At 35.6% G+C, this 12,380-nt stretch overlaps 1 protein-coding gene across 1 annotated transcript; it reads left to right on the forward strand.

Annotated features, from left to right (window-relative positions):
- Positions 1-8,227: 8,227 nt before the first annotated feature.
- Positions 8,228-10,580, forward strand: LOC104098334 (putative cyclin-A3-1). The gene is made up of 4 exons (XM_009605045.4): positions 8,228-8,779; positions 9,275-9,507; positions 9,600-10,071; positions 10,162-10,580. The coding sequence occupies exons 1-4, from the start codon at positions 8,408-8,410 to the stop codon at positions 10,234-10,236; spliced, it is 1,152 nt and encodes a 383-aa protein (XP_009603340.1). The 5' UTR covers positions 8,228-8,407; the 3' UTR covers positions 10,237-10,580.
- Positions 10,581-12,380: the final 1,800 nt, after the last annotated feature.

Below are 12,380 nucleotides of genomic sequence, written 5' to 3' on the forward strand. Positions count from 1 at the left end.
TCGTCCCTCTCATCATTTTCACATAGAACCCGATCATAGAACACTATAGAACCTGTATTTAAGCTCTCTAATAGTGTTTCAAATAATATTATCATCCCGGGCATGGAATCAAGAAGCGATAACATTAAAACGATCCCTACGATGTAAGTATCGTTATATCGCCTCTCTTTTTCTTTGTAGTTTGAGATTTGGAATATATTTAATAGTTAATAAAATTTCTAATTTCTGTATTTAAGTACTTAAATATCAAAGAAGGTTGATAAATTCGTTTTTTAATAGTTAGAATTCACGGGACGATGATCGGAAGTCGTGAGTTCGAGTTATTTGACTTGTAGTGGACTGTTTTGTGGGCTGTTTCGTGTTGCCTTTGGGCTATCTTTTTTTATATTGTTTAATGAAATTTTGGAGGACAAATGGTGTGTAGAAACACCATATAATGACGGAATGGTGGGCTGTTCATTCGTCGTTACATTTTTTAAGTTGTTTGACACTACTTTGGTTGTCGTTTTATGTATGAAGTGATTATGGTGTGTGGGCTGTTTTGTGGTATATTGTGATGGAGATAAGGTTGAAAAATGATGCTTACATGTTATTATTGTTATGTTCTTGTTGTTGTTGGTATATGGTATTGGAGGAGGAGGGCCTAGTTACCGGGGAGATGCTGCCCAAATTTACGTAAACGAGCTACTAGTTTAAGTTGAGGACTTAGCCTTTACTCAGTACTGATTTTGAATCTCCTTATAATGTGGTAGATTGGATTGAGTTGTTTGAAGAATTTCTTGGAAGGTATTAAGGACTCAACGGAGTTAAGGTATGTTAAGGCTATCCCTCATTTTCTTTTGGCATGATCCGTACGATACAAACAAAACGAGCAAATACGCAACTTTCATAAATGACTCTATTCATAAAAATACTAGGGATGTCTATATTCTTGATTCTCCCTGTGAATTATTATTATATCATCTGTTCACGGGTCTCAGAAAAATATGTATTTGATAAAGTTTGTCCGAAAGGCATATTGATTTTATGATATTCGAGAAATCTTATTAACATATTTCTTATGCATTTCATGCATTTATACATGTACATTGACCCATGACCAGAAGGCGTTATATACACGTATATTATATGTATATGGGATATGGGAAGAGGTTATGGCATTATATACGCACTACCACCTGATCAGCTGGTATACGTTGATGATTTGCCCACAGTGGCCGAGATGATATGATGGGATGCCCTCAGAGGCTTGATGATGTTATGAACTCATATACCTATGCATGGTATGACATTTATACGCACATGCATGACATTATAATATTAAATGATTCACAGATCTATTCAGACTTATATGTCGAGTCTTTTACTCTATGTTTCTCTCATGTCTATGATTTACTGATTTTCATTCCTTACATACTCGGTACTTTATTTGTATTGACGTCACTTTATCCTGGGGACGCTGCGTTTTATACCCGGAGGTCCCGATAGACAGTTTGAGAGTCCTCCAAATAGGCTATCAGCTCAGCGGAAGGTGTTGGTGCGCTCTATTTACTCCGGAGTTGCTTGTTTGGTCAGTATGATTTAGACGTATATTGGTTAGTATGGTGTGGCTCTATCCCGACCTTTATGATATTTATGTACTCTTAGAGGCTTGTAGACATATATCATATATACAGATACTGGTATGGCCTTATAGACCAGTACGTCATATGTATAAGTTGGTATTTCACGTTGTATTCTACTTATCTCACGGCAGCCTCTCCGACTCAGTTATCTATGATAGTATGATACGAAAAGATATGTCATGTTGGTACTCGGTTGAGTAAGGTACCGGGTACCCGTCGTAGCCCATCGGTTTGGGTCGTGGCAGAGAGTGTCATTGGAAATCGGATTTACCAATTTTAGTCCCTGGTGTCAACTAGAGAATCACCTTTTATCATGTCGGTTACTCTTTTGTTTATACCTACCATTTTACTTTGGGGTTCAAGCCTCCTATTGATCCAGTAATCATTGAGTTTTGTCATTACTTCAACATTTGTCTTGGCCAGGTTGGCCCCATTGTGTGGAGGACTGTTGCATGCTTTCGTTATTTGTCGGATCTGGTTTCCGTCCCTTTTACCTTTCAGCGCTTGCTTCATCTTTACTCCCCCAAGTTGTTTCGTGAATGAGTTTTTTCTCTCGTGGCTAGAAGTAAGAGAATGTTGGTTAGCTCTGAAGATGATCGAGACCGTGGCTGGTATGCCCGTTTTGTTGCTGCCCCCACTAGTGGATTAGTGGGTGAAGAAAATATGCCTTTCCTAGAAAAATGGAACTTTACACGTAAGTATTCTTCTTTTTTTATTTTTATATATCTTGAATAATTTCATGTAATCACATACCCATTTTTTAGCAATCATGGAAGTCTTTGATGAGATTTCCGACTTCCGTGCGTGGGTAGAAAAGATGCTAACTGCTGCCCCTATGGACAAAAGATCTTGGAAATTCCTTTCTCAAAAATTTGGTTGGAAAGTGAAGACACATGGTACTTTTTACCTTCATAGTTCTTCTTTTCCTCTTACTTGTTTATACAAGAATTTCTCATCCTTCCCTTTTCTTTTTGTTAGGATTTGCTATTCGTGGCATTAGTCCTGCATATGTTCCATCAACACTTTCCGTGAGTCTAGCTCAGGAACGAATTTTGAGTGCTTCTTCCTCTAAAAGGAAAACTGACGAAGCCTGTGGCTTTAATGATGAAGAAGAAATAGAGGAAGGATCTTTGGTGAGAAAGCCACGCGTCAGGAGACGTGTGATTTCTGATGATGAAACTTCTCCCTCTCATGACCTTCCCTCAAGGCTTGAAGAGCATTATTCACATGATCTGCTATCAACTGCTTTAGAGCGTCTTGTTCTACAATTTGTTCGTCCTCATGTGGATCATTAGCGTGTGTTGTAGACCTCTATCATGACCCAAAATCTGACTAGCCGCGATGACACCTAACCTCACCCGCTAAGTAAGCCAAATAATAATAATAAGATTCAATTAATATTTAACTGGTTCTAATACACTCCCCAAGGACTGGTAGTACAAATCATGGGCTTCTAAGATTTGAATTTACAAATTTGGTATGAAATAAAATACATCATCTGTTTGAAATATATATGAACAGATTAATAATTCTAAAGGTAGCAAGAACAATAGGCAGTTGTGACTGGATCGCAGGTGCACCTTCAATGCTAGCTCCCGCCATGCACAACAACATTAGCATCCAAAATCCGCATGTAAGGTGGAGAAGTGTAGTATGAGTACAACCGACCACATGTACTCAATAAGTAACAAACCTAACCTTAGGTTGAAAGTAATGACGAGCTTATACCAAGGTCAGAGTCCACACCCATATCCAATAACATCTCATAACAATAAAATTAAGGCAACACAAAGAATAACTCAATAATAAGATGCTCAGCTAGTTCACAGTTCTGAAAAAATAAACATTTTCTTTTCAAGTATAATAGTAAAAATCAATTATTTTCACGAAAATCACCAAAATATGAGTAAGTCTGAAAACTGTGATATTTCCCAAAAACTTTCTTCCACAATAGGAAATTTCATTTTCAAATAGCATGAGGAAAGTACATCTCTATGCCTACATGTCAATGTGTGTGCCAATGTAATGCAACATAGTGATAAACCATATGCATACTCTCAGAGTATCAATTCACTCAGTTTTCCTAGTCAATCAGTCCTCTCAGTCACTCAATTCTCCCAATCACTCAATCCCCACAGTCACTCATGCCTCATAGTCACTCAATCCTCCCAAATCACTTGGCACTCGCGCTCGGCACTCGCACTTAGTAGGTACATGCGCTCACTGGGGTGTGTGTAAAGACTCCGAAAGGGCTCCTTCAGCCCAAGTGCTATAATCTGCACGGACAACTCACGTGCTGCACGGACAACTCACGTGCTATAGTATCAATATATGTATCCGCACGGATAACTCACGTGCTATAATAAGCCTATAAAGCCTGTTGCAGGAGGGCAGCCCCAATCCACATAATAATAAAGTCTATAAAGCCAGTATGACATGTTGCGGCGTGCAGCCCGATCCCATAATTATCCTCACAATCTGGCCCTCGGCCTCACTTAGTCATCAATCTCTCCAGTCTCTCTTTCATGGGCTCACAATATCATGAAAATAGCCCGAAAGTGATGATATGATGTAACAATAAATAACAACAGAGACTGAGATATGATATGTAATGACGTGAATATGACTGAGAATGAATTTTCAATTTAAAACAAATAATTCACAGCAATATGACCTCTGTGGGTCCCAATAATACTGGCACATAGCCTCAATATGGTTTTTAATATGATCCTCAGCTCAATTTCTTTAGCACATAAAACTACATAGAAAATACCAAGATTATTTGACTACACAGTTCCATAGAATTTGACCAAGTCACAATTCCTACGGTGCACGCACACACGCCCGTCACCTAGCATGTACGTCACCTCAAAACCAATCACATAACACATAATTCGGGATTTCATATCCTCATCTCCAAGATTAGAAGAGTTACTTACCTTAACAAGACGAACCCAACGTCGAGCAAGCTAATCAGTACTCAGAAAATTCCATTCTGCGCGTATCGACCTCTGAATGCCTTCTTGTCTCCTCAATTCAATGCCAACGATCCGGAACTGAAATTCACCCCTTAATGATACTACAACGATCTACTATACTAAGCAACTTCAATCTACAATATCAACATCCAATGAGATCAATATTAGTCACCAATTCCATAGTTTAGGCCATTTAGACAATTTACCAAACACCTAGTGGGCATACATTTATACATTTCTTAACCATAGAATTAGTTCTTCCAACTACCATCATTTACCAACAATTCATCCCACCATCATTCTTTAACAACTTATAATCCTAACATCACATGTGTGACCAACCATTCTCACCTAACCAACAAAATTTTATCAAATAATCACCTTTCAATTTCTACAATGGGTATTCATTTAAATTTTATAGTTTATGGCTTCCAATCACTATACCATGAGTTCCGATACTTGATTCATACTCATATTTTCATAATAAATCCATACATGTATACATAATACTCTCACACCCAAGAATCATACTTCTTATGACCTACTTTTAATTCAAATCCCGAAATTAAAAACTAGGGTATGAAACCTTACCTCTTTGATGAAGATCTTGTGATTAGCTTCCTTGATTCTTGGAGATTGGTGCAAGATTGGATGATTGGAATGTTAGGTTTACTCCTTCTCTCTCTAAAATGCTTTTACATCTCTCTAAAATATCAGGTTTTAGCTCAAAAATGACTCAAACCATCTCCCTACCCGGCCTTGGGGGTATTAAATGAGCTCCACATTCGCGGACGCGCACCTGGGCAAGAGTCCGCGCATCCGGCCGCGCACATGAGGCAGAAAGTCTCAAATATGCGCGGCCGCGCATCTGGGCTCTCATATGACACAGGTCCAGTAAAATGGCCATAACGTTCTGTATACATATCCAAATGATAAATGGTTTGATGCGTTGGAAACTAGATTCAAAGGGCTTTAATTTGATAGGTTATACATCATATAACTCTTCATATCTTGAGAGTTATGCTCGTTTGAAGTTAGATCTTGTGCAAACTCACTTGAAACTTTATCCCATCATATAATTTTCAACTTGACTTAGCTTTAGGGCTCTTCTTAGACCATAAACCATTCTTAATGCACCTCATACATATATTATCATGTTCACTTGATATCATTTAACTTATCAGTCTTGTTCATACCCGAATTAATATAATTAGCACCCGCCAATCTTTTTAATGGTCTTAAAGTACTTCAAAAATTTTTGGGGTGTTACAACCTCTCAGGTGAACCTTCACGGGATTGTTGAGGGGATCTCGTTGGGGAGGGGAGAGATGGAGTTCCATCCTGTTGGTTCAACTGATCATTTTCGTTAGTAGTTAACATAGTTGGTTGTCAAAAAATAGAATTTGGAAAGTGAAACGATTATCAGTTTTCCGGTAACGGAACCAGTTTGTTTAATCAAAAATAGAATTCTCGGTCAAAGCCAATATTTAAAAAAAAATGGGTTACTGATAACCAAAATTTACTTCACTTTCCCAATAATCTTAGGGGAAAAGAAAAAAGTGATGGAAATGATTAGCCAAGAAAAATAAAGAATGGACTAGCAATCAATCCCCAAAATTAAGGCCGAAAACTTTCAAGCATAAAGCAAAGAATTATAGTATGTATTTCAGTAATAATCGTAACTTGTCCTTACCAGATGAAATTCTTATCCTTATATAGGAGCATGCAATCATAATGGGTCTCATACTTAATTTGGACTAATTAAGGGCATTAATTACTTCGATTGTCCATTACTATAGATAACCGTAACCGATATATTTATGACTAAAGATTCCTTATAACTGCTCTTGAATCCCCTTCCTTATATGCTTTGATTCGTGTATCTTCCCTTCTTTGCGGTTTTCATTCATTTCGTTCTCGTTTCTCCTGTGATAACTATCAGGCTCGGTTCTTTTCTCTTATGCTACCGCATGAGTGTTTCTCCCCTACCTTCCATGCATTCTTAATTCAGTTAATTGAGAATGCCACTTGTCGCTATATCGACGCTCCATGCATCATGACTCGTCAGCTTACTGATGCTCCACGTGTCATGTCTTTTTTTCACCAATACAACGAGTTTTTTTGGAGCTATAGTAAACGGTTTTTCCTGTAAAAGAAGTTACTAAAAAATTATTTTGAGCAATAGTGAAAAACAAATGTGTGAAATAAGTTACTAAATGTAGCTTATCCTTAGAACTAAAAGCAATTTTTAAATTTTTTCCTATACTAGATAAGAACATTCTTCCCAAATACCTACATTTATCAAACCGGTAAGGACAGGAACTCCCTCATATATTATCGACAAGATCTCTATGACTAAGTGTCATAACTCCGCCCTCTCTTTTAATTTGGTGATATCATAGTCTACATTTTACTTACATTAAATTGAAAATTATAATTAATGTCTCTCGTAATAACTACTCCCTCCGTTCACTTTTACTTGTTCACTATTCTAAAAATAAATTTTCACTTTTAGCATATCAAGAGAAGATAATTTCTTTTTTTCTGTTATACCCACAATATTAATTACTCATTTCAAATTATTTTCTCAAATTCATTAAAAATATATACATCAATTAATATAAGTATCATGATAAATTATGTATTTCATTTATTATTTTTTAAGGGTTGTGCAAAGTCCATGGTGGACAAGTAATAGTGAACGGAGGGAGTACTTCAACTTATTTTATTTTTTAAAATAATACTGATTGTAATAAATCTTACACGGCATCTCTTGTAATTTGCACTCAAAATCGCCTATTGAAAAGCTTGATCTAACAAAAACTGTTTGTATAAAACTAACAAAAGCACTTTGATTTGGCTAAACACAAGATGCAATTATTCATGAATATTTTTTTCCGAATTTCTATTTTACAAAATACTTTTCAAAATAAGTAGATTTTGAAAATTTGGCCAAATAGACTCGAAGTGGGCGTTTGGACATAAGAATTGCAAAATTCAGGGAAAAAGTGATTTTATTTTTCCAAGTAAAAATGATATTTGAAAATTAGAGTGTGTTTGGACATGAATACAATTTGGAGTTATTTGTAAATTTTTGTGAGTGATGTGAAATGAAAATTTTAAAAAATAATTTTTTGGAGTTTTTTAAATTTTTGAAAAATTCCAAAATTTAATTTCAAGTGAAATCTCAAATTTTCATGAACAAACAATTTCGAAAAAAAAAATGAAAATTTTCCCGAAAAGTCGATTTTTTTTATGGTCATATGGGCCCCGAAGATCACTTCCTTTTTCTTAAAAAGTTGGTCAAACATCCTAACTCTCTAAAATAATAATTTTTTCCCTCAAAAATTAAGAACATCAAAAAAATTGGCCAAACAAGTTACTCCTATAAAGCTAATGACTACCTCGAATATGCTTAAAAGAAGCGTTACCGGAAGAAAGACAGCGAGTAAAGTTATTTCATTTGAAAATCTTAAAAAGGAAATTAGCGCGGTTGAGTCCTGTTGGGGCGCGGGCGGGTTTTGTTTTGTTTTAGATATAGAAACACAAATAGAGTAAACAGTTGTAAAATTGATACATTTTGCACTGTTTAGTATCAGCCGGGGGAGTGGGTGGGAGGGAAAACCACCCAAATTTTATCAAACTTCGAATTTTGAAACAGCCCCCAAAATCCAAAACACTCAAACATATTGGCGGCTTATAAACCCAATAAACCTCTCATTTCTTTCCTCCCCGGTTCGTCAAATCTTCAATTCAACTATTTTTCTCTTGCTTTCTTTGTTAGAGTAGTTCTTGTAACTACATATGAAGAAGCAAGAGAAAGAGGCAATAATGGCGGATTTAGAAAATTGTGGCAGAGTTACACGGCTAGCCAAGAAAAGAGCAGCAGAAGCTATGGCCTCACAGCAACAACAACAGCCTAGTAAGAAACGGGTTGTTTTGGGTGAGATTCAGAATTTTTCTAATGTGGGTGTGAGTCAAATTAAGGGTTTGGACACTCAGCCTAAAAAACCCAAATCGAAGCAGCAGCAATCTAAGAGGAAACTGAAAAAGGCCGTGACTAGTAAAATTGTTAAGGAGGAGTTGAATGTGGATAATGTTGATGCTAATTACGATGACCCTCAGATGTGTAGTGCTTATGTTTCTGATATATATGATTATCTTCGTAAAATGGAGGTTAGTTCATTTTTCTTTGAATTAAATTGAACTCTTATTTTACTTGACATTGTTATTATATTTTTGCATTTGATTTATTATGTCTCATATAGCTGACCCGACTTGTTTGGGATCAGTAATGCAGTACTTAGGGGATACTGTACACCCCTCTGATGATGTACCTATCTCAATTTAGTTGCTAATATAATCATCCCTACCAAAAAAAACTAATTTGAAAGTGAGGGTTTATATAGCAAACCATGTATATTGGGATTGAGGTGTGGTTATTGTTATTGTTGTTGTTCAGTGACTGATAAGAAATTGATTTGGTTTCTTCTGCCTTATTTTGCAAAAAATATACAGGTTTGAAAATAGGATCTCGGAGATTGAAATGTGGTTACTTTATGAATTATTAGAATATTGGCTTTTAGATCTATAATGGTGCTGGGTGTTGTGTTTAGTGTTGTTATGTTGTTGGAATTTGGGTTTTGACAAATTTGGTGGTTTTGTGTTCAGATTGAGGAAAAGAGGAGACCTTTGCCTGATTACTTAGAGAAAGTTCAGAAGGATTTGAGTGCAAACATGAGAGGGGTATTAGTTGATTGGCTAGTGGAAGTTGCAGAGGAATACAAGCTACTTTCAGACACTTTGTATCTTGCTGTTTCCTACATTGATAGATTCTTATCAACGAATTTCATCACCAGGCAAAAGCTACAGCTTTTAGGTGTTTCGTCAATGCTCATTTCTGCGTATGTATCTTAGTTTTGCATTGTATTTAACTCATGGAAATTTGATTGTTTTATGAATTTGCTAATGAGTGTTCTGATTTGGTAATTTACAGGAAGTATGAGGAGATTAGTCCACCACATGTTGAAGATTTTTGTTACATAACGGACAATACATATACTAAGGAAGAGGTGGTGAAAATGGAAGCTGATGTGCTTAAAACACTCAATTTTGAGATGGGAAATCCTACAGTGAAAACATTTCTCAGAAGATTTACTGGGGTTGCTCAAGAAGATTATAAAAGCCCTAATTTGCAGTTGGAGTTCTTAGGCTATTGCCTAGCGGAGTTAAGCATATTGGATTATAGCTGTGTGAAATACTTACCTTCTTTGCTGGCTGCTGCCGTGGTATTCCTTTCGAGGTTTACACTACAACCTAATACACATCCTTGGAGTTTGGCTCTTGAACAATATTCGGGATATAAAGCAGCAGATTTGAAGGAATGTGTTCTTATCTTACACGACTTGCAATTAAGTAGAAGAGGAGGCTCTTTGGTGGCTGTGAGGGACAAATATAAGCAGCATAAGGTATTAATCTAAGTTGGTCATTGGTCATATTGTTGTAGATGCTTTGTTTAATTTGGTTATCTAACTTGACCTGTGATTTACTTGTTACAGTTTAAATGTGTGTCATCATTGACCTCTCCAGTGGAAATACCAGCTTCATTCTTTGAAGATACAAGACAATTGTAAATTAGGCTTCTGCTAGGACATACAATAGGAAGGAGTAGACAGTGTTCTTGGTTTTGCTTAAGCTGGAAAACTTGGCTAATGGTGTTTTAAGGATGCTTGTTTTAGTAGATTTTGCAGTCCTCAGATGTATCTGGTGTTAGGATTACTAACTGGTAGTCAGTAAGATAAGTTTGATAGATTTTGTAGCTTGGTTAGAAACAGATCCATTGAATTGATTGTGAAGTTATTGATTCCATTTACAAGTCTTGTATTCCAGGGATGATGTTTGGTAGTATTCGATACAGAGAAATCAGTCATGTAAAAAGCCTGAATAGCTTCAGATGAAAGAATAGATTGCCCAATTATATCATTTTGTTCATCTACATAATAGTATGGACAACTAGTAGATACTGTTATAATTATATTTTGAAATAATCCAATGAGGATGATAATGTTACTAAACTGGCAGAGAACTCTAATTTGTTGTGATCTTATGATGGGTGTAAATTTTACATGTTTCTTGGGTGAATCTATATGTTTCAAACTACATAGCTTGAAATATTTGATCCTTCATATTGAAACTGCATATTGTTGATACCATGTGACATTAGGAATCTTTATGTTCTAAACTGGACAAAATGCCTTGTCTAAGTCAAGGAACTTGTTTCGAAAAGTAATACAGCTACAAAAGGAAACACACTGAACATTACACCCTAAACTTGTCTGGAAAAGTTATTTATAAGCTTGGGAAAAGGGGGCTAAATATACCCCTGAACTCCTTTTAAAGTTTGGCACAATAATACCCTTGCCGTTAAACTTTAGGGCTAAAAATAACCCTAGTCACTAACCGTTCACTATTAAAGACTAATTAGCCTCTAATCAATTGGGTTAACGTCTATGACTGCCATATGGCTTAATTTTAGTTTTTAATTTTTAATCCAAACTCTTTAACTCTCCTAGGAACATCTTTCTTATTTTTACCAAATCAGTTATCTCCCTTCCTCCATAGAGGACTTCCCTTTCCCTTCATCACTGCCATAGCTGGTTTCTCAATAGCTTGGAATGAAATTTCCATTGCCATATATTCTATTTCAGAGAAGCAGCTGCCATTGTAGGCGATGTTCCAACATCTCTCTTCCATTAATCTTAACTTTTTTACAAACCCAATAAATTCTTGAACCATTTCTTCATTAAAAAAAATTAATTTAAGACAGTTACAATAAACTAACAAACCCAACAAAGTATTGAATAAGTTTCTTTCATAAAAAAGAAAAGAGAACTTTGGCAAATTACAATTATCTTAGAAACCCACCAAATAAATATACCAATTTCTTCACAAAAATTTATATAATTGAAAATGAAAAATTTAAGAATAATTACATAAACTTATCCAACACAATGACTTCTTTCGTATGAAAACATTCTTCCCTCATTCTACTTTCCTCTTTTCATACCATAAATATGTATTCTAATACCTGTATTAATCATTGAATCAAATCTTGTCTATAAGAATTTTTGATATTTCCATAGAGGAAACGGAAGACAAGAGGTAAGGTTTTTGCTAAAGAGAAAAATAAAAATGAAATAGAGGGAGAGTTTGACAAAAGGCCATGTGGCTAATTGGTGCTAATTAGCACACTTTGGGACTAATTAGTGTTAACCGGAAACCACGTTACTGACTAGGGGTAATTTTAGCCCTAAAGATTAACGGCAATAACACTATTGAGCCAAATTTTAAACAGAGGATATATCTAGACATTTTTGTAAAGTACAAGGATATATTTGACTATTTTGCCCTATAAACTTTAGTTTTACGGGTGACTTATTACCCCCTATTTTGTTTGAAGTGGAGCTAATACACCATCTCAAAACATATTTAACCAATTTCATGGCTTGGGGATTTTTACACACGCCGACATCATATTTTCTTGTGATTTTATTTTTGTTTAGAAGGCACAAATTGTTTTATTAAAATAAAAAGAAAGAAAAAAAGCCTACTTTTCAATAGAAATATTTTAGAATTTTGAATTAAACTTCTCTATTCTGTTCTCAAATACCAAACCGCAGTATGTTGTATGAGTGCCTGTACTATTTTAGCCGAGTCTCATAGTCAATACAGAGTTTGCAATAGAGGATGGGAAGTAGCAGTAAGAACATCAACCAGA

The sequence above is a fragment of the Nicotiana tomentosiformis genome, chromosome 4, assembly GCF_000390325.3.
Source record: "Nicotiana tomentosiformis chromosome 4, ASM39032v3, whole genome shotgun sequence".
In the NCBI taxonomy this organism is placed as follows: domain Eukaryota; kingdom Viridiplantae; phylum Streptophyta; class Magnoliopsida; order Solanales; family Solanaceae; genus Nicotiana; species Nicotiana tomentosiformis.

Coding starts and splice junctions, on each gene's coding strand:
- LOC104098334 (XM_009605045.4), top strand. CDS start 8,408: ATGAAGAAGCAAGAGAAAGAGGCAATAATGGCGGATTTAGAAAATTGT. Junction 8,780..9,274: donor ATTATCTTCGTAAAATGGAG/GTTAGTTCATTT, acceptor TTTTGTGTTCAG/ATTGAGGAAAAGAGGAGACC. Junction 9,508..9,599: donor TCGTCAATGCTCATTTCTGC/GTATGTATCTTA, acceptor GGTAATTTACAG/GAAGTATGAGGAGATTAGTC.